Genomic DNA, 23,236 nt, shown 5'->3' on the forward strand with positions numbered 1-23,236 from the left:
TGTCTCCTTTCACCCACTTTTCTGTTGTCCGTCCCCCAGGGAGGGGGTTATATGTAGATCCTTGTGATCAGTTCCCCCTTCCTCCCCACCTTTCCGTTCCCCTTCTGGTATCGCTACTCTCATTACTGGTCCTGGGGTTTATCCGCCCTGGCTTCCCCGTGTTTCTCGCTCTGATCTGTACCCGTGTGCATGCTCTGGTCTAAGGCTGTACACTGGGGAAGCAGACGGGGCCATCTTTCTCCCGGGGAGCACCTGGTGGGTTCAGCGGCCACCTTTCATGTAGCGGGCCAGCGTGTCACCCACGCCGCCACCAAGCTTCCCACCTCCGTGCCGTTTCAGTCTTCACGAGAGAAGTGGGCTTGGTTGGTGGAAGGAGTTCCTGAAGGTCTCTGTGCACACATAGGGGTTAAAAAGGAATTGGGGGCAGGCAGTAACACTTTTCTCTCTTTTAAGAATACAGCCAAGTCTGGCCCAACTTCTAAAGGCCAGTTCAGAAGGTGGCAGGGGACAGAGCTTGACAACCATCCCTCTCATCTGCAGCCTCCCTTGTGTCTCCCCACTGTGATGGGAGGCTTTGTGCGGCCCCTTCTGAAGACACTGGGGAGTCCTGGTACCCTCCACCTCCGGGTGTGAGGGTGAGTGGGTGGCAGAGGAGATGGGGGCTGGGGGGGAAGCAGCATTCCTGAGGGTGGGGGTAAGGAAAAATTCTTCTGGGCTAGATAGGCCGGCCTGGGCCTGAGAACTAGCCTGAAGGTTGACTGTTGAAGTCACTTACGCAAGGAAATTCTGCAAGAGCCTGTGGCAGGAGAGCTGAGGGGCAGAGGCCGCTGTGGACGCAGCCGCAGGACAGATTTGGTCCCATCTGGGCATTGCGGAAGAGGATCTACCCCAGGTTGGGTGGTGGGTCCGCTGCAGGCAGGGTCACTCAGCCTGAGCACCTAGGATGGGTGCTTTGGAGGCAGAGCACCCCTAACCTTTCTGGGTGTGTCAGCCCCCCAGAGGGGAATCCTTTGTATATAAGAAGCACGCCCTGCGTGGAATTCTGGCTCACAGCACCGCTCTTTTTCAGCTCTTTGCAGGCTCCTAGGTCAGGAGCACCCCTGTCCACTTTCTTCTTGTGACATCACACAACCACGTCCCCATTCTGCCGTCGTTGCAGGGGCTCTTCTCTGATGCAAAGCTGCTAATAGTGTCCTTCACTCAAGTAACAATCCCCGATTGCAGCTCTGGGCAGGGCAAACCGTAAATGTGCTCCATCTCTAACGGGAAGGCTGGCGTTTGAGAAGCAGCTCAGAAGAAAGAGCAGGAGACCGTCTTCTGAGAAGCCAGTCCTTTGGAAGCCCTATGTGCCCATCGGGTCACCTCAAGTAGGACCTGACCTGACCTGACCTCTGTCTTTCCCTCTGAGATTCTCCGAGAGTCCTCAGGGGGATCCAGGCCCTCCCTCGGCACACCTCGGAGCAGCAAGCCTCCCTTCAGTACTTGCTCCACACCAGGGTGCCCTCAAGGTCCCCACACTCCCAATCACTGTCACTGAGTCCATGCCACTTCATAGCAACCCTATAGGACAAGGCCGAACACCCCTGCTGGTTCCCCAGACTGTAACTCTTTACGCAGCAGAAAGCCTCATCTTCCTCCTGCAGGAAGGCTGCAGGTTCTGAACTGCCAACCTTGCCGTCAGTAGCCAAACACCTAACACACTAGTGGTAGCACTACAGGCTGGCTTTTATAGAATTCATACACCAGAAGGGTAGGGGGGAGGTATGGAGAGGAAGGGAGGAAGGGGGAACTGACCGCAATGATCGCACATCCCCCCTCCACTTCCAGGGGGCCGCAACCATGGGGGAAGGGAGATAGTCGTCGGTGTAAACTATGAAAATAATAATAATTTACAATGTATTAAGTGGTCACAAGGGTGGGGAGAAGGGTAAAAAGAGGAGCTGATACCAAGGGCTCCAGAGAAAGTAAATGTCTAGAAAAGAATGATGGCGACATAGGTACAAAGATGATTGTGATAAGAGTTGCAAAAGCCCCCAGCAAAATGCTCTTGGAAAAAAAGTCATCATTTTTGATACCTATTCTATCTGCAATAAACGAAGTCAAGCACTTCATCAAGCGACGTTCCCACGTGGGAAGCGGCATCCTCAGCAAGCTGCACCAGGCATTTTCACACTCCACTGACACGCAGACGCTGACCCCGCCCCTCCTCTCTGGCCCATTCCTCCTCTCACTCTGGGAGAGCGGGCATCGGAGCCAGCCCCTTCCTTTTCTGCCAAGGAGAAGCCTCAGATTTACGTTCACCAACCAGAGGGTGGCAGAGCTAGAAAAGCACTTGCGGGCACCTACCCTGAGCCCATGTCAGAATGCTCTGAACAAGGCACACATAGGCCCCTCCCTCAATGACCTCTAGGGTCAGCCAAGGAAGCAAGGGTGCCACCACACTGAAGGGAAACATCAGGGACTAAATTGTGCCACTCCCCTCTTCCCCACCCCAAAGATAGGTGTCAGCCCCAAGCCCCCAGGATTGTGTGGTTGTCTTCCATTTGGGGATCTGACAGAATCATTCTCCATGTAATGTGTCCTACAGCTCCATTTCTGTCTATTCTGTGTCCTACATCTTCATTCTGTCTGCTCATGAGATACTCGGGTGGCACGGGCTTACGGCACCCAGCTGGTAACTGAGAAGTCAGCAGCAACCCACAGGAGCGAGATGTGCCGGTGTCTGCCAAGACGACAGCCTTGGAAACCCGTAGGTTTTCCTCCACCCTGCAGGGGGCTTTGACTCGGGGTCGCCCCGTGGCGGTGGGTGTGAGTTGGCGTTACGTGTTTATGAGGAACAGCTGGGAGAGTCTGTCTGGACACATAGACTCACTCAAGTCCCAGCCTTGACTCAAGCCCTCCCTGGCTACGCACACCTTCTGTTTGTACAGGAGATACAGGGGAGAGACCTGAGAGAGGGGGAATGGACGTCACCATCTCTAAGAAAGAGCAAGGAGCAGAGCACATCCTTTGGACCCAGGGCCCCTGGGCTGAGACGCTCCTAGACCCACGGGCTGAGTGACCAAAGACACCTGGGGACCTCGAGGGAACTTCCTCTAGACCACAGGTTCCTGAACTTATTTGGCCTACCACCCTTTTCAGAAAAAACAAAAAAATTACCCAGACCCCTGCTGGCAATGAAAGACGTTTGTACAACAGCCTATAACCCAGGATGAAGTGTGGGTACATGTCTTTGTAGTCCCCTGTGGATTGTCCCAGCGGGCGATGTCACCCACTCTGGGGGACACTGCTCTAGGGCCCCCATCTTCAATTAGAACTTTCCAAACAGAGAAAGAATAAATATGTTTGTTTACAGTCATCAGCTTGCAGCGGCAACTCCGCACTGGTTTGCATTTTAGGAAGGGATTCTTGGCGCAGAGCAGTCGTGAAAGAAGGGGCTGGACAGGAAAGGTCCGTTTGGCTGCTTACCCCACTTACTCCTTTTTGAAAGTTCACCTTTAATTTTTCCACAGTGCAGTGTTTAAAAAGAATATCCATAAGCCATGCAACCACGACCACAGTCTAACTCTGGAACAGTCTCATCCCTCCCTCTGACCAAAGACACCTCATAGCCACCAGCCATCACTTCCGCTCCTCTGCTCCCAGTCCCAGGGCACCACTGCTCTCCTGTCTGCCTCTGCAGATCAGCCGGCTACACACAACCGCACAATCTGTGCCCCTGGTGTGGGCTTCTTTCTCAGTGCCCTGTTTTCAAGATTCACCCACGTGGTAGCATGCCTTAGGGCTTCCTTTCTCTTTATGGCTACGTCATTCCTGAGCCCCAGGAAGTAATTCTTTGGCTCTCTGAGGCGATGTGAGGATTTGGGAACCACCACCTCAGAGCAATGGACAAGAGCCCTCATCCTGTGAGTGCCCGGAGACGCAGCAGACCCCTCAGGAATATCACTGACCCTCCCCCACAGCACCCTTCAAGTCACAGGCCCGTTGGCAATGTCTTCTGCTAAGCACACACCCCAGTGCAGCCCCGGAACATTTTCTAGTCAGCAACCCTGCCTGGTCTCCAGACGACCATGTTTCCAAACCTGCGACTTAAATAAAGGCAAGGCCCACTGTCATCCAGAAAGACATTCTCTGGATCGCCCCACTTCTGCAAGCTTCCAGGGACCCACAATGAAGCTGTAACGTCACAGTTTTAAGAATTCCTCTAAGGAGGCCTCGTCACCCCAGTTGTCTTTTCCTAGTGCGCAGGTCAAAGCCATCTTGCTTCTCAAGCATTTTCCAGGACGGATCCCCCATGATTATCCCAAGACAAATATTTCTCACAAACCTCTCAGATTCCCATATGACTCCCCCGTGTCAGGTTATGATCTGACTTCTGGCGGCTTGAGCCGCAGCTTCCTAAACGTCTATCTCACGGGGCATAAGATTAAATGTTCTAACCCAACAAAATCCCACACTCATGTCATCCATGGGTTCTGACTCGTAGCTGTTCTTCGATGCCCATCTTCTTCTCCTTTTTAGTATAAGATCTCCCACTGCCATCGAGTCAATGCTGACTCATAACAACCCTATAGGACAGGGTAGAACTGCCCCATGAGTGTCTCTGAGACTCACTCTTTACAGGCATAGAAAGCCTCATATTTCGCCCTCGAAGCTGTTGGTGGTTTTGAACTGCTGACCCTGAGAATCGCAGCCAAATGCTTAACCACTATGCCACCAGGAGTCCTTCCATCTAGTACAAGATGGACAGGGAATTATCATGCCTATTTTCAAGAAGAAGAAATAAAGGATCAGTAAGGACGAGAGGCCAATATTCATTAGTAAAAGGTGACACAACTGAAACCAGGAGCCCTAGTGGCAGTGTGGGTTAGGCTTTGGGCTACTAATCATAGGTTGGTAGTTCAAACCCACCAGCTGCTCTGCAGGAGAAAGATGAGGCTGTCTATTCCTATAATGATCTGTACCCTCAGAAACCCTATAAAGGGTCGCTATGTATCAGAATGGACTCCACAGTATTGGGTGGCTCTGGAGGCAGCACCGGGGTTAAAGAATTGGTGGCTAAACAAAAGATAGGTGGTTCAAACCCACCAGCCACTCCACAGGAGGAAGATGTGACAGCCTCCTTCCAGAGAGAAAGATTTGCCGCTTTGAAACCCTGAGAGGGCAGTTCCACAGTCTTACAGGGTCATGATGAGTCAGAAATAACAACCCACACAGCATTTCTCATCCCATGACTCCCTGCATGTCCTGAGCGAATTCATGAGAGAACTGGTTAACTAAACTGATCTTCCAAAAAAGAAGCAAGAGTATAATTCTAGTCTGCTCCTAATTTTCCAGACTTGAGGGCACATATTGAACCCAAACTGCATTCTTCCTGCACCAGTACATTTCTTCTTGCATAGCCAGGCGGCACACATGCCAGAACACGCCCATGTGAGAGCGAACTATCCCAGGAGACCCATCTTGCAGTGTCTCTCCCCATCCCGAGTTCTTTGACACAGACCAAAGGCCACTGCAGACAAAAGAAATAGGCAAAGTGACATCTGTTGACTTTCCATGTGGATCGGAAGGAAAAGCAGGCTTTCGACCAGACCCAGTCTGCTGAGCAGAGCAGTGACCCCTTCCCTGGCCTCCTCCACGCCGCCCTCAGCTGTGGGCCTTACCCTTCCTTCAAACTTGGCAGTGGCTCCTTCTCTGAGGCAGAGATTCCGAGGGGGCACAATGAAAGCAGGGGCCTCCATCAAGGGCATGGAGCCGACTCTCGGGTGGTCCATGTTGAGGGATGTTTTGGAGACGTGCGTGGAGGCAACCAGCTTCACATCCCCCATGGTCTGCAAAACAAGAAGGGAGAGGGCAGGTCAGATGGACACGGCACACTGTGCACTGGCTTCCCTTCCAGGTACCGAGAGGGCCCACGTGCGGATGGGAGTGCCGGTGTTGCGGGTCACTGATCCCCTGAAGCATCTCACTGTGTCTTCCACGCATGGGGGCTGGCAAGGGGAGGCACAGCCACAACCGAGACACCTGCTCCCAGAGCCATGTCCTTGCCTCCTTGAAACCCATGGAGGACTTCCCACTGTACGAAAATGGCATCTTAGTACAAGGAAGTAGAGTTGACTTGTTTTCAGGGCTCTTACCATAGGGTCTGAAATCCCTATTAATACTCATTGGCTCGTCAGAAGCAACACCCTGCATTAAGCACTCATGCTTTCTTCACAGGCTAAAGACAGAATCCATCATCCAAGTAAGACAAGGAGTTCAGGCTTACCCTGGCAAGGATACTGGGTGAGTGGAATTAAGAGGGCGTAGCTTAATGAAGCAAAGGCATAGAGGTTAGATAGGGCATACCACTCTGAGGAGTAGATTGTGGAAAAGGCTCTAATATGGCAGTTCTCAGCCTGAGGGTCAAGACTCCTTTGGGGGTTGAATGACCTTGACACAGGGGTCGCCTAAGACCATCGGAAAACAAATTTCTGATGGTCTTAGGAACTGAGACACTGCTCCTCTATCCGTCTTCAGGAGGGTCTGCCCACATGCGGATACGCCCACATATGAGTACCCAGCGTGAAGACATCATCGCGCCATCAGATACAATCTGTACAAATACAGGTGTATGTGACAAGGTTGGCACCATAATATACTTATGTGGACCAGTCACACATGTAGAGAGCAGCTACTGTGTAGAGAGCAGCTACTGTGTAGAAAGCAGCTGCTGTGTTAGGAGCAGTACTGGAGGTGAAACAACACTGCATGAATTATAATTACTGGGTAAATGTAAAATCATGTACTGTAAAACTATCAACTACTGCAAAAAAATATCTGTTCCATGGGAACTTAATCTGGATGGTGATCGGTCTTTTTATATTCAGCTGGGGTTGATGTGACTACTGCCCCTTGTGATAGTTAACAGCTATGTAAAAAAAACAACAGAATGGTGAATCATAGGAAACTCAATGAACTGTATTGACTGAACTATGCCATGTATCATCTTTTGTAATATTAAAGCTATTGTTATATATTATTTTCATTAGCAAGCCATCCCATGACAACGGATCGTGTAGAGAAGAACGTTACGTAAAGAAAATATAGTGAGGATTTTTTACAGTATGGTTTTACCTCAATCATCACAGCAGGAATTGAGAAACCGCAATGTGTGAAATTCTATCAGCTGAATCTATGAAGTCTAACAAACTCAAATGCCATTTTGATAGCAAGCATTCGAACTTTGCCGGCAAGTATACCAACTATTTTAGAAGCAAAGCTGATGGACTCAAAAAGCCAGACTTGACCCTGGTGGCAAATACTACAAACAAAACAGAGCAGCCGTTGAAGCTTCCTATTTGGTGGCACTCAGAACCTCCAGAGCTATGAAACCTCACCCCTTTGGTGAGGATTTACTGTTGCCAGCGGCTAAAGACATTGTTCGAGTTAAGATGGGAGACAAATGTGTTACAAAATTGATGACATTGTCTGTAGAAGAATAGATGACATGTCTGCTGATATTCTTGATCAGGTAACCCAGGAAATTAAATCTGCTCCACTTCCAATATTTAGCATCCAGCTTGATGACTCTACAGACATTGCAAACTGTTCAGTTACTGGTTTATGTGAGGTATATTAATGAGGTAACTTTAAAGATGAGTTTTTTTGCAAACCTCTTGAAACGACAAATACTGCACATGATATACTTGACACAGTTGGTTCATTTCTGAAAGAGCCTAAGGTCTCTTGGGAAAAGGTTTGTGGTGTTTGCACAGATGGTGCCCCAGCTATGCTAGGATGTCAATCTGGATTTCACATTTGGTACTGAATGAGTCACCAAAAGTCATCAGAACTCACTGTATGATTCACAGGCAAATATTAGCAACCAAAACAATGCCACAAGAGTTATAAGAAATAATGAAAAGTATCATAAGTTCAGTCAATTTTATAAAGCACTTTAAACAGTCAACTGTTTTCACAACTGTGCAACGAATTGGATGCGCCGAATAATGCTCTGCTATTTCACACTGAAATGAGATGGTTGTCGGGAGCAAAAGTTTTAAAACGTGTTTTTGAGCTTTGTGAACTCAAAACGTTTTTTAATCAGAAAGCAAGACTGCAGTTTGAAGCACTTTTCAGTGATAAAATTGAACTGCAGAAAATAGCTTACTTGGTTGACATCTTTGCCATTTTGAATGAGTTAAATTTATCACTGCAAGAAACTAATGCAACATGCCTCAATTTGTCTAAAAAGATCTGATCATTCCAAATGAAACTTCAGCTTTGGCAAAAAAACAAATTGGGTGAAAATAAAATTTACATGTTGCCTACCTTATCTGCTTGGAGGAACATGACATTGAACCAGACAGGATTATGATAATTTCTGTGAAAGAACACTTGCACATGCTTGAGGATGAAATTTCATCGTACTTTCCAAATCTACCTGACACACCATTTGCAATTGCCAGAAGCCCACTCACAGTCAAAGATGACGATGTTCCTGAGACAGCACAAGAGGAGGTTATTAACAGCGATGCAGCGAGAACTGATTTCTCTACAATGCCAGTTACAGAATTCTGGATCAAGTGTTTGCACTCATATCCTGTCCTGTCTGAGACTGTGTTGCGCCTTCTTCTTCCATTTCCTACAGCATATCTTTGTGAAACAGGGTTTTCCAGCTTGTTGGTTATCAAGTCTAAATAAAAAGTAGACTTGTTGTGGAAGATGATATTTGTTGTGCTCTTGTAAAGACTGTCCCGAGAATTTCTAATGAAAAAGAAGCCATCTCGACCTTCCCACTGATGGTGTTTTACGCATCTTGTCGCAAAATGTAGCAATGTCGTTTACTGCTGTTATATTAAGACCGTTAGCCATGCTACACCATGCTTCAAAACAAAATTTCATTTATTTGTAATTAGAAATAAGTATTTCACAATATGTAATTGCATGTTGTTTTTGTGATTACTCACTATGCTTTAATTATGTTCAATTTGTAACAATGAAAATATATCCTGCCTATCAGATATTTATATGATGATTCATAACAGTAGCAAAATGACAGTTATGAAGTAGCAACGAAAATAATTTTATGGTTGGGGATCACCACAGCATGAGGAACTGTTTTAAAGGGTAGAGGCAATAGGAAGGTTGAGAACCACTGCTCTAAAGTCAAACCAGCAGGTCAGACTGGGGACACGTTTAAGACGATCAAGGCTAACTTCTGTACGTATGGCTGAGGCCCAGGGTGGAAGAAGAAGGGGAAAGGGAAGTCACCAAGGTAGTAAAGCAAAAACAGCAGCCAGACTGGCCCGAATCCCGCGGGCTCCCGACTCCTGGTCCAGGGCCTAGTTGGGACTAGCCAGTACGCTATTGTCTAGGGGGCTGTCAACGAGGTTGTCAAGAGATAGACTATATGGTTACTCTTTCCCCAGAATGTTCTTTCATCATGTTTTATTCCCTCAATTTAAATGGTTTCATTGTAAAACCTAGAAAACATTAGCAAGTAAAATCAATCAATGAGCATTTATTGAACACATTGTACTGAATGCTTCGCACATAATTTCATCCATTTGGATCCTCAGAAGAGCACTAGGTAAGTGTAAGCGTGACTTTTCAAAGCTGAGAGATGGGGAAACTTGCCCATCACGGTCAGTGAGTGGCAGAAGTGGGGTTGAATTGACCCAGTTCCACAGCTCATCATCTCCTGGCCACACAGCGCAAGAAATAACCAAAAGCAGCCATGGTTCTGCTGCACAAATCAGTGGTACAGCTTCCTTCAGCTGTTTTGCCCCTATGAATATAGAAAGACGCCTAGTCTACAGGGTTGACAAAGTGCTGTGTATACTCGGATAACAGTTTCCTGTTTGGGTTCTCCTCACGATGTTTCATATCATACGAGAGTGTGGGGTGAAGAATTTAACTTTGCCCACAGTAGTTTGGCCTTTGTTTCCTGAGGGATAGCTCTCAATGGAAGCCAATCACTGTCAAGGCCAACCTCCAGTCACTCTGTAGCACAGGACAGGTCTGCCCCGAGGGTTTCTGAGACTGTAACAGAGACCCACATCTTTCTCCCTCAGAGCTGATACCATCTTGAAATTTCCTAGTTAAAGTACCTTTGTTCCCTAGACCTCTGGACCAGGCCTGGGAGGCGGAGCTGATGAACGGGGTCTCACCTGACCAGAAAGACCTGGGCAAGTCCTACTACCTACCTGCTAACTTCGGGGGAGGTAGAGAGCGGATGCCCTCAGCCGTGACAACATAAGGAAGCCAATAAACCTTCTGGACACAGATGCTCCAGAGCTTCCTGGCTGGTGCAAACGTGGAAGCAGGTGGCAGGACAGCACGCTTCGGGGATGTGAACGCTTGTGCATCTAGACCTTGCCCTAGGCGTCTGTGTCTTCTTCTTCCCTATAATAAAACTGTGTAACAGTATAACACGCTAAGTATAACACTTTCAGCGAATTCTGTGAGTCATGCCAGGGAATGCTGAACCCGAAGGAATAGGTGGAGCCAGCAGATCAAAAGGCCCCAAGAGGAACTCCTGACCTTGCCGCTCACATCCTGAAAGGGCCCAGGGAAAGCCTAACTGCGCAGCCAGCAGCTCAGAATTGTCGCGTGAAACCCTGTGAACTCTGAGCCGGCTCCGGTGGTGAGGGTGAGAGACAAGTGGTGCGTGGGCAGCTGGGGTCAGGACAGAGCGGAGAGGTGAGAAGTGACGACCGCTCGCCTCCTCATGCGCCATGGCAAGAGTGGGATGCTGAGATTTGGAAACAACAGGGGGAAAGCTGCTTTTATGAAAAGTGATCGGTGGAATGTGACGGATGTCCTATAGCTTAGGCAGGGATCTCCTTATTGCTGTCATTTGGTCTACTGCTCACTCTGCGCCACACGAGAAGTAGCATGCTGTGTGCCTAGCCCATGTCGGAACCCTACATCATTCTCTCAGGATTGATTCAGTCAACTACAGTTGCTAATTGGAGTTCTTGGTTGCAAATAACAGAGACTGACTGATTCTCACAAACGGAGAAGCAGTCTCTTAGAAAAACTGAGCAGCAGTGATGGGAGTGGGGTGGGGTTGGGGGCATCCCAAGATCCACAGGAAAACAAAACCAGATGGGAAAACATGCCGAAGTTGAAGGAAGTCGGAGGTCAGACTCTGGCCAAGGTCACAGCACAGGCCACGGTGCCAGCCCTGCTGTGACGCCCACGGAATAAAGCGCGGTACCAGCCCCACGAGTGATGTTTGAGCCGCTGGGTCCGTCTGTCTCCTTGAGGTCCTCTTTTTCCAGGACCCTCCAGGTCACCAGGAGGATCTGGTCTTTTCCAGACACCGGTCTCTCCTGAAAACATGTCAGAGTTTGTGAGACAAAGTCTCACCGTCCTCACTTCCAGGGAGTGCTCTGGCCACATTCCCCACAGACAGACCCGCTCTGCCTCCGGCAGTGCAGGGCACTTTCAGTACTGTTGGCAACAGCCTGCTGCCGATGCTGCCATTCTTCCCCTCCTGCCTCATCGCTGCCGCCGTGCATGTGCGTGCCTGGCGCATAGAAACACAAGTGAAAATGCACGTGCCCTGGGGCGGGGTGCACGTCAGTCATCGAAGTGACATCTTGGTTCCTAACACTTTGAAGAGACCGTGTACAGATTTGCTCAGAGGGATTTGCCATTTGATTTGGTGACCATTGTTTCCACGAACATGGATTGTGGGTCCAAGTAAATTTATCAGGATTTTATTAAATAGCATCTAATGAAGACAACATAGGAAAATATCTTGTGAGATATGACTTAGAGGAACAAAGACCTAGGTCCGTTGGTTACAGGACTTGACCTGTGTGGTAGTTAGGGATTCTGGCAACTAGACACCCCTAGCTAGGGGTGGAGTCAGACCTGTCCATCAAGTCTGATGACACCTCCTGATGCTGACACCTTTTTTATAAGAGAAAAACAAACAGACAATCTCTCTGTCACTCCACCTTCCTCCTCACTGGGACTTCACTGGGGCTTTGTGTCTGCCTCCAGGGGCAGTCTCATGTGGGCCACCTGCCCTGAGAGCTGTTGGCAGCCTCTCACCCTTCTGTTGACTTTGGGTCCAGGAGACTGCGCCCACGAGCCTGTGACCTTCCCGCCTCACCTTTCGGCATCATCGGCCTGCAGCTCTGTGTGTCTGAAGAGGCGCTGGCTAGCACTGGCACTGGGAACTGCAGTTGGCCGGGGCCGGGGCACCATCCTGGCGTGAAGTTGCTTCTCAATATAAAGTTCTTTCTTGTGCACAGACACACGTCACTGGCTTGTTGCTCTGGAAAACTCAGCCTCACACAACCTGCTTGACAAACCCACTCTCTTTCCCACTGATACAGTATTGGCTTTATAGACAAATCTGTCCAAATGGGAGACTCACAGGCTCAGTATCAATAAAACCAAAGAATCCAAACACGCTGCCTTTCAGTAGATTCTGACCCACTGCGATCCTGTAGGGCAGGGTAGAACTGCCCCTGGGTGTTTCTGAACATGTAACTGTTTACAGGAGTGCAAAGCTTCATCTTTCTCCTGAGGAGCAGCTGGGGGCTTTGAACTGCTGACCTTGAGGTTAGCATCCCTGCACATAACCATTACAACACATAGCCCCAAGTTACACATAGGTTAACAATGAAAGCAAACAATTTACAGCACTAACTTTAGGCTGGAACGACTGTACGCACTGCGGAGTCCCGGGTGTGGCAATTGCTTAACTGGAGCAGCTGCTAATCAAAACGTCGCGACAGTTCCTCTCCACCCGGAGGCGCCTCAGAAGATAGGCCTGGAAATCGACTTCTCAAAAACCAGCCCCTGAACACCCCGTGGGGTCCAGCTCTGCTCTGACACACGGTGTGTGTGTGTGTGTGTGTGTGTGTGTGTGTGTGTGTGAACGTCAGGCATTTGCCCAAGGTCATGCAGTTAGAAGGTAACAGAACCAGCCAGTATACTGCCAGAGACCCCCAGCCCCCTCCACCCCGCTCTTTTTTCAAGTTGTTTTACTGTGGTAAAAACATACAACGTAACACAACACTTGCCGTCTCACCCTTCTTTTACTAGTACCACCACACAGCAACTTGATCACGTTCATCATGGATGCAATGATCACCGCGAACCATTCCCGAAGCATCCCATCACCGTTACCAGAACCGCAGGGTGAAGATTCACCCGCCCTCCCTCCTGGACACCCCTGTGATGACTAACAAATTCTAGTTGCTCTGTGTGTCCGTCTCGTCTAGGGGTCGTAGCTGGGCTGGGTATTGTCCAGGGGGCTCTAAACCATAGTGACCTGTGTACACCTGTGTACACCACACAGAGCCACCGGGGGGTCCAGCGCCAGCCTCACACCATGATGTTTGAGTGCATTGCTGCAGCCACTGTGCTCACCCTTCTTGCTGGGGGCCTTCCTCCTGTGCACCGGCCCTCTCCTTCACCAGGATGCTGAAGCATCCAGAGCCTGCTCGCGCCTAACCTTAAACAGCGCAGGATCCTGCTATTTCTGCTCCAACAACTGCTTCTTGGTGCGTGTCCAGATTCCACACGAGCACGAAGAAATGTTCTGGAATTCCCACTCTCCTCAATGTTGTCCCTAATTTCTTAGGATCCCCACGGTTGGATGCCTTTGTATAATCAATAAAAGACCAGTAAACATCTTTCTGGTATTTTCTGCTTTCAGCCAAGATCCATTGATATCAGCAACAATATTCCATGTTCTGAATCGATATACTATTGTAAGCGCTTTAAAAATGATCTTCAGCAAAGTCCTAATGGCATGGGATATTAATGATATTGTTTGATAATTTCCACATTCTGTTGAGTCACCTTCTCTGGAATGGGCACAAATATTACATGAGCTCATGGAATATTCTCTTTTTGTGACTGACTTATTTTACTCAGGATAAGGTTTTCAAAATTTATAGTGTGAATAGAGACTTTATTCTTCTTATGGTTGTTAGTATTTCCTGGAGCACATCTACCAGATTTTGTTTATCCACCCATCTGTGGATGGACATTTCGGTTGTTGCCAACCACTGGCTATTGTGAGCAGTTCTGCAGCGACATTGCTGTATGTACAATTTTCTGTTTGCACCCCAGCTTCAAGGTTATCGGGTCACGTGGTAGTCCTATGCTTTTTAAGAAACCACGAACTATGTTCTATAGTGGCCACTTTGCATTCTCACCAGCAACAAATGAGGGTTCCAATTTCTGCACATCAGCATCAACCCCTCTCATCTCCCAACCAGTCCAGTGGAAGTGAAGTGCAGCTCCTTGGGGATGTGACTTGCGTTGCCCTGATGACATGATGCCTTTGCATCAGAGACGGTGTTGTGAACCACGAAACCCTCTTGCCTCCTGTAAGCACGCAGAGTTGGCTACAGGGAAGGGGCCTGTGATTGGGGCAGCAAGGGAGGAAGGGGACAAACATTTATATATATATATATATATATATATATATATATATATATATGTGTGTGTGTGTGTGTGTGTGTGTGTGTGTTTCTGTGCATGAACACACAGAGTAGAACCTTAACCACCAAACCCAGGCTAACCCATAAACACCACCAAGAGATGCATGATCGCTGAGATAAAGTATTCACAACAAACACCAAGGGCTACACGATATTGCATATCTGCACCAAAGAGTCCAACAAGTCAGTGGGCAGCTGCTTTGACCTGCACAGTGCGGAGAAGAGAGACAAATGGAATGACCGGGCCTCAATGATAGCGCTACAGGGGAAAGGGGGACAAGCTACGATTCTACAGGAGTCTGATTGGCAGTTTTCTTTTTCAAAAGATAATATCATGCTGGCAAGACGGGCACATTCACAGCCTCCTGGTGAGACTACAAATTGGAACAATTTTCCGGGAAGCCATTTGATACAAGATTTGGGAGGTGGGGGGGGAAAGTCCAGTTCTTTTCCCAAGAATCCCACCTTTGGAAATGCATTGAACGACTTCCCTTTCCCAGATGCAGCCCCACATTTATATGTAAGTACCCTAACCACATTGCTCTCGTGCCAAGAGCTGGAAACTATGTGTCAATATCTAGTTAAACAGCCAGTCGTGAGAACTGGTGAAATACAGCAGACCAGCAGGCAGCCCCGGGGTCCAGTCCTCCTGCAAAGATCAAGAGCCTCAGAACCTGCAAGGGGCAGTTCTCCTCCGCCCAGCGGGGTCACCATCAGTCAAAACTGCCGTGATGGCAATGAACGTGGCCTTTTCTTTGTTGTTGTTGTTGTTTTCCATCGGGCCACTGTCTCAGTATACATGTACAAGGAACATGGTCACATAAATGGAAGGACAGAGATTTTCATCATATCATTTCAATGGAAAAAATGAGGATATTTCGCTCATTCACTGGAAATATTTCTATTGAGCATCTACCTGGTAGAGTCTATTATGTGTCAAGCTACCTGCTACAGACACAATCAACCCAAACTCACCGCCATCCAATCAACAGCCACTCACAGCGACCGGTTGTAGGGTTTTCGAGGCCGTAACTCTTTACAGAACAGACAGCCTCATCTTTCTCCCTTAGAGCAGCAGGTGGGCTTGAACAGCTCACCTGATGGTTATCAGTCCAACCCTTATCTAGCAGTATCGCCAAACGCACAAAACAAAAAAACCCAACTCACTCTTAAAGATAGTCAATTCCGACTCACAGACACTCCAGGGCAGGGTAGAACTGCCCCTGTGAATTTAGGAGACTAACTCTTTACCAGAGTATCTTCCCCCCAGAGGCAGCTGGTGGTTTTGAACGGCTTTGCAGTTAGCAGCCCAATAAGCAATCCACTACACCACCAAGGCTCCTCCTACCAAGGACGCAGTGGTGAACAATTACCATAGTGGTCGGATGGAGGGAGAAGAGGGCAAGGACTGAGACTCTTCTATCGTGCATAGCTACACAGACACACCATCACTGAGGTGAGGTACACTCTGGGCACCAGGGCTAGGGCTGGCATGGTAGGTGGCACAGGTATCATGAGGACCAGATGCTGAAATCCTGCTAAGATGCCAAGGAGCTGCCCCTTTCCAGCTGTCAGGGCTTGAGTAAGCTACTTAAACCTGCTGGGCCTGGGCTTCCTTTTCTATAAAACGGAACGGGTAATATCAGCTTTACAGGGTTGAGGGAAGGTATTCAAATGAGAATGTCCATCGAGCACACACGACAGCTTTAGCACAAGAGTGGCACTCAATACAGGGTCGCTGTCAACACCATCGGCGTCCCTGGCTGGTACAAACCTTACCATGCTCGGCCGCTAACCAAAAGGTTGGAAGTTTGAATCCACCCAGAGGTACTGCGAACTGAGCCACTGAAAGCCCCCCTGGAGCACACAGGGGGTCACCATGAACAAGAGTTGACTTGATGGCAACTAGTTCATCATCATCATCATCATCACCCATTTCCCCACAGGGCATAGACCTCTCTCACCAGCGTGACATCGTCGGGGCGTGGATCCCGATTGGGACTGCGGGTAGCAGCAGTTAGAGGCAGCGGGCAGCACCCAGTGAGATGTGGGATTGGGGGGCGGCTCCATCCCAGACATTCTAGCAGCGCTATCCAATGAGCAAGCTGTGCCTGGGTAGCGATCTCATCAGTTCCCACAACCCTGCAGGGCCCTTCTGATGATCCCCCTGTCACCACAGGAAGCCAACTAGACTTGCCCAAGGACACACAACAGAGGTGGTCTGCTTCCAAACTCAGCACAGCGTCCTAGCTTTCTGGAGGCCCCGTGGCCCAGACGCGGAGTTTCTTGCTATCCCCAGTAATGAGAGATGCAAGAGACAGAGGATTGGGAGCTACAGAGCACACACAGGTGGAGTGGGCTGGGGAGGTGTCCCTCTCCTCCTAGGCCTGCCTTTGGAAGACACACGATGTTTCTTTCCACCTCTGCTTTTAGGGGAGCTTGGGGCCAAGGGGTGGTGACCTCAGCCTGAGGACTTTCTCAGCAAATCCTCTTGATCCAAGACTTTGAGGTTCACGTAAACCTCCGACAGGGCTTGGGTGCTATCGTCAAACAAGCCCACCTGACTGTAGGCACACAGAAGTAGGGGAAGTGGGGAGAGTTGATACAGCAAAGAAACATCTAGGCCCCCCACTCCCACCCCCACCCTGGTGCCAATTTGCTGGGCGAGTTACTCAGCCATCACATGGGCAGGACCAGAGCCCAGTCCCAAGCCAGCCAGTCACACCAAACAGCTCCACTCGCCCCTCAGCCCATCACCCCGCCCACGGCCATCACCACAGATCCCTTCCACACTGCCAACGACAGGCTGCGGGCATATCTTTCATGCGCTCGGTAATAAATAAACAAACAGAACCAAACCCTCTTTGTTCTCTAATCCCACCTCAAGCCTGGTGACCACATTCCACTTGGAAAAGCCGAGAGGCTGGGAGATGCCTGCCGTGATTTTCCCTATCAGCAGAGCAGTGGGTTGAACACACCGAGCTTGTGGGGATCACAGGATGCCAGGGAAACACAGATTGATGAAGGGAGCCGGGCAGAGAGGGGCCCGGAAAGGGCAGCGATCGGAGAGCTGGAAGCCAAAGCTCACCTCCAAGGAGGTTCCCTGACCAACCACCATGCAACGCAGCCCCCCTGCCGGCGGAGGGTCATCTGAGCCCAAACCCTTAATGGTTTCTGGGTCACTCTCTGCCAAGTCAGAAAGAGGGTATGAACCTCAGGCTAAAGACTCAGAAGAAGATTAAAAGTCAAGCATCCCTGGTAACGTTTGGTGTGTTGATGTAAATATAGAGAAAGCACAACACAGGGAATATCCGTTGCCAGGTGTCCCGTTGCCGTCAGCAGGAATGCACTGCTTCCTAAACCAGGAGCGTCCCTTCCCGAACGCGATCCCGCCCGCCCCTGGAGCCGCGGGTGAACTTTGCTCTCTATCAATCTGCCGTTTCCATGTAAGTGGGATCATAGGATCGTTCTGCCCTTTGGCGATGGACCTGGGGCACTCGGCATGTTTTCGAGGTTCACCCGTGTTGTAGCCGGTCTCCGGGTTCGTTTCTCTTAGAGGGCTGAGGACTGCTCCATTGCATGTCCACAAAAACTAAGCCAATCCTGACTCATCACAGCCCTGTGTGGGGTTTCGGGGATTCTGCATATTTACAGGGAGCAGACAGCAGCAGGCAGCATGTTAAATGATCATTTCCCTTGGGCACTGACCAGTCAGCACGGCCTCCGAGAAATGCCATTCTCCAGTCTCCTACCAGGAAGGGCTCCTTCCCAAGCAGGCTCCCACTGCCTCACCGGCACAATCAGAGGGCAAAACCACCCAGGTGCCCCAGCAGCGGCAGCTCCAGCTCCCCTCCCTTAATCCCCTCCGCCATGCACCCAAATCCCGACAAGTGCCCTGATCACGCTAATCCCAGCGCAAGCTGCTCCTCGGCTGTGCCAGCCTGGCTTGCCAGGGCCCACTCGTGCGTGGGAGGTGCCTTACCGTGGCCTCTCCCTGGGCAGTTCTGGAAAGAGGCAGGATGCCCAGGCAGCCCCACTTCACCACTGTGCTGCAGAGAATCCTGTCCAAAGTCCGAACGGGCAGCGCTGGGGAGGGAGGGCGGGGGACGCCACAGCGCCCAACCAGATCTTAGCTGTGAGGGGGCTTTTGTTCCAGCTCTGCTCGCAGATGTTGCAACTTGTCTTCCGCTGGCCAGCCAACTTCAGCCGGTCGGCCGGCCCAAGAGATCCGTTGTTCTAATCCACCCAGCTGGGGTGACCTTTGAAACCTAGGGCTGCCGGCTGCCAAGGCTCCCTTGGAGTCCCAGGGAAGCCAGAGGTGGGAGCTTGCAGGCTTTTACTTGTGCCGAGCTGCAGATTCCAATCTGAGTGTGGAGCCAAGGGAGGACTCTGATCAAAGCAGACAGCTGAGCCCTCCGAGGGACTGGGCACACCCTCTGCTCCACATCTGGCCTGGAACATCCCCCTCCCCACCCTACCCCGCCGCAACCACTTGGCACATCTGGCCTGGGATTATCACCCTAGGATTCATGGGATGTTTGTCTCGTGGGACCCAGATCTTTCCTCCTTCAACCGAATCCTTTCTTAGGATGTCTAGTGTGGGAGACAAGCCCAGAGAGGAGATGGACTGAGAGCTCCTGAGCTGCAGTCTGCGTAAGGAATTGGGGCTGAGATTTGAATCAGGCTCCATAGACGGTGCTCCTCCACCGGTGCTGCATAGCTCACAGCGCTGGTTCTGACCCCTGGAGGCTGAGGGACTATGCCTGGGCATTCCTCTAAACCGAGGGAGGGAGCAGGGAGAGCCAGCCCTCTCCTCCAGGGGCAAGAAGGCACATCCTTTTCTGGAAATGTCACGGTTCCAAGGGACTCTTCTTCCTCTGCAGTTCACACACCTGTGGGCTGGCGTGAAAGACGTGACTTTAAGCACTTCCTATTGGGTAATGTCTGATTGCTGAGTACCTGATATTCTCACAGCACCCAGGGGACCTCTTATCCTCTAGCACAGAAGGCCCTGGGCTCCTTTATACTCCCCAAACTGACTGAGGACCTGTGGTACAATGAATGCTGTCATATGGCTCCTTTAGCCATGCGACTCACATACAATGACTGAGTGAGACTATACGGTACTGTGGCCCATCAGGAGAACAGGACCGCTTGCTAGCCACACATGTAAGGTACATGGAACCCTAGGAGAGGTGAAACCATTCAACAAGGTGTATGGAGTCCCAATGAGGGGCCTGGTCACTCTTCTCATCAGGCCAGGCTTAAAAGTAAAGGAAATTCCAGTGTAAAGAGGGGCCCTGATCCTGAGTTCTAACCTGTCCCGATGTAACAAATCCCTTAACTGTAGGTATGGTCTATGAGATTCGTGTGGTCATAGCAACACATTATAAAGTTCAGGGGAGCAGCAGCACACGCCGCTGTGAGAGGGTCGATTCGTGCCAGAGAGGAGGTACATCTGGTCTGTTTCTTAGGAGTCAGCCTTGAGCTGTTGATCTTGATTCTCCTCCCTGCTGCCAAGTGAGAAGTTACCCTGCCACACCATAATCACAGGTCCCCAAAGAGTTTCTGCATGAGAGTTAAAACTGCCCACATTTACTGTATCAGAAATGAAAACTAATAAATATATCAACTCATTAAAACATGTCCAGAAGCCCATTTTATGGTAACATCCATAACCTTAAAAGCTAAAGGTGTTCTCCAATAAAACGTTGTAAGAAAAGTTCTTTGACATCTTTTGAAAGTATCTGGCTTGATGATGGCTGCTGGATTTTCATATCTGCTCCTGCCAAGCCTGCTGGATGTCAGTGTGCTTATCAACCAGAAAACCCTGCTGTGCCCTTGAAGACGAGGACGAGCCAAGAGGCGAAGGGCATCTTACTACGAAAAGAGTTTGGAACCACCAAGGTAGTGAAAACGCCTGGGAGAGACCTTGAGCGGCCTCCGGGGCACTCGGAGAACTATCTGTCTGCTCTACCCTACCCCCGACTCACCTGTCACCAAGCTACCCTCACTTTGTTCTTAAAATCTCCAAGTGGACAAAGGAAATGTGGTTTTACAGAAGCAGTGGTCCACACCTTTGAGGGGTGGCTGAGGAAGGAAGGAGGGTCACTACCTAATTTGATTCTATCTTGTAGTCCAAAGAGAATCATTGAATAAACATGCACCAGAGATAGTTGGAGCATAAGAGAGAGAACCAGTGAAGAGAATACCTTTAAATCAACTAAGCCCATGACGAAGACTGGATATCCACCCTAGGTCTGGAAGGCAATGAACTTGAAAGCTATTCTGTTATTTTATGGCTAATAAAAGAATGAATGGATGGATGAGTGCAGAAAACAATGATGGTGTACACCACTGTGGTCTGGGGGCAGCCCCAGATCTAAGGAGCCTTAGACAGAGGTCTCTGATGATAGGCAGTAGGACTGGACAAGTATTTTGTCTGGACACACCCTGAAGGACCTGCCTATCTAATCTGTGGGTAAGGCGAAGCAAGTAAGAATGGCCAAAAGGGTGGATAATATCTTGGCGCTTAACTACAAGTGTGGAAGGTCAGCAAAATGAACCAGAGTCAGAGAAAAAGTTTAAAAGCAAGTAAAGAGGCTTTTCATGACCATACTTGATCTTGAAAACAAACCAAAAGACCCCCACTGCCCAAGTGTAAAATCAAATGGCTAAAGGGAAGCACAGAACCGACACCCCTGCCCACTGACGGCAGGCCAGGCCTCCGTGCCGTCAGCTGACGCTGGGTCCTGCAGGTCTTCCCGTGCCAGGTGCCACAGCTGGGCCTTGCACAGCTGTGCCCTTCGTTGTCGAACAACCGCCTTCCTCGGTGGAAGGTGAGCTACACCAGGTCATTTGTTTTGCTGTACCCATTTCTTTGCTAACAACTCCATCTCCAATGCCCAGAGTACCGATGAGGACATACTAAGTCCTCAAGAAGTACGTGTGGACTGGAGAATTAGATCAGAATTTGGGTTAAGAAGTATCAAAAGTCACGTCCACCCTGTGACACCAGTTTGTTTTGCTGCACGAGCACCTTGTGAATGTTAGAGGGAGTAAACAATGAATGACCAGGTCACCACCAGGAAAAATCTCCCCCGCTGGCAAGAATCTAGGCGGCATAGTGGGATATGTGTTGGGCTGCTGATGGTGAGGTTAGCAGTTCGAAACCATCAGGTGCTTGGCAGAAGAAAAATGAAGCTTTCTACATGTGTTAGTCCATGTAGACTAGGGAAACAAATTCATAGAGACTCATGTGAATAAGAAAGAGGTTTATATACAATAGCAATTGAATATTGAGAAAATATCCCAGCCCAGTCCAGATCAAGTCCATAAGTCTGATATTAGCCCATATGTCTGATACCAATCTATAAAGCCCTCTTCAGACTCACGAAACACATGCAGTGATGCCGAATGCAGGAAGATCACAGGCCAGTGGGTGCAAAGTCAGTGGGGGTGTAAACATCTCAGGGCTGGCAGGGCCCTCCACGTGACTCCTCCAGTTCCCAGGGCTGCATCAGGATAGGTCCATGTGGCTTTTCCTCAGGAATGTCTCGCAGGGAGTGAGCAGAGAGAGGGTGTCTCCTGCCTCCAAGGAGGAAAATCCGAATTCCCAGAATTCTTAGGGGAAGGCCAGGCCCACACAGAGGCCTCCTTGGCTGCGACCCGATTGACAGACTAGACTGCACCCCTCCACTCTTAATCCTCTCAAGTCCCACACTGACACTGGATTGTGTGACTACCACACTACTCCCATAAAGAGTTACAGCCTCGGAAACCCACAGGGGCAGTTCTACCCTGTCCCATAGGGTTGCTGTGAGTCGGAATGCACGTGACGGCAGGGAGTCGTTTTAGTTTGGGAAGAATCTGGTGTGTAACTTGGGGGCGTCTTTTCCGCTGGCGCTCCTCAGTCTTTTTGTCTCTAAAACGCGCATAATCACACTGTGGCCCTGGGTGCATTCTAAGCCACAGCAACCTCTCCTCCTGTGGCTTTCTGGGTTGTTCCCCTGGGCAAATGCACTAAAGCGGTGGCCAGGCCTCTGTGGGCAGAGCAGGCCAGGCCACGTCAGCAGAGCAGGCCAAGGTGGGAGGAGGCCGTCTTACTCAGCCACACACCACCACCCAGCGCCCACATTTTCAGCAGAGAGTTATTTTTAATTTTTCTTAGAAGGGGACAACACACACACACACATCCAAACAAATAAACACACCCAACCACACACACAGTGCGAATGAGCGAGGCCTGGTCTCTTGTAACCGCTCTCTTCCTGTCAGGATTCTTGCTTAATCTGGGATTTAATGAGAACAGGCCGAGAGAAGCTTTCTGCAATGAAAGTCACGTGCAAAGAAAAAAAATCACAGCTGGAGCCAGAAACCCCAATTATCATGAAATGAGCAAAATGCCCATTCGCATCTCAAGTCTAGCATCAGGCCGAACTCTTACTCACTCTATACGCGAGTATCAGCCCGGGGCAATTTTGGCAGCTCAAGCTTGTTCAGCCAACTCCTACCGCCACCCCTTTGTCAAGTACCACAGCTCCTACCTCAATCCTGTTCAACAATACCGGATGCGCACTGTTTCTTAAGCCCCGGGAGCTGGTCAGCTGTTCCTGGGAGTACTCTGGAGGGGCAGCCCCGAGCACGGCTGCCGGCCACCAGATGGGCAGTTCAAACCCTCCAGCAGCTCCACAGGAGAACGGGATGTAAAGCTGTGTCGCCTTCAGCAAAGAGCAATCCCTTCGAGTCTTCATGTGCTTCTCTGTAAAATGGGC

The 23,236-nt window shown here is 49.8% G+C and overlaps 1 protein-coding gene across 4 annotated transcripts in view; it reads right to left on the minus strand.

Annotated features, from left to right (window-relative positions):
* The window catches only part of MYLK (myosin light chain kinase), a 246,884-nt gene extending 228,371 nt beyond the window's left edge, over positions 1-18,513 (minus strand). For 2 of the 4 annotated variants that reach the window (XM_045287510.1, XM_045287508.1), the window contains exons 1-2: positions 18,445-18,513; positions 5,664-5,831 (exon numbers count right to left, since the gene is read on the minus strand). In XM_045287510.1, the coding sequence (XP_045143445.1) occupies positions 5,664-5,828 (165 nt within the window). In that variant the 5' untranslated portion in view covers positions 5,829-5,831; positions 18,445-18,513. The remainder of the gene's footprint in view (positions 1-5,663; positions 5,832-18,444) is intronic. The other 2 variants (XM_045287511.1, XM_045287507.1) reach the window with 1 other exon arrangement.
* Positions 18,514-23,236: the final 4,723 nt, after the last annotated feature.

The sequence above is a fragment of the Echinops telfairi genome, unplaced genomic scaffold, assembly GCF_000313985.2.
Source record: "Echinops telfairi isolate 266 unplaced genomic scaffold, ASM31398v2 ScPeMD7_17;HRSCAF=63, whole genome shotgun sequence".
Lineage (NCBI taxonomy): Eukaryota > Metazoa > Chordata > Mammalia > Afrosoricida > Tenrecidae > Echinops > Echinops telfairi.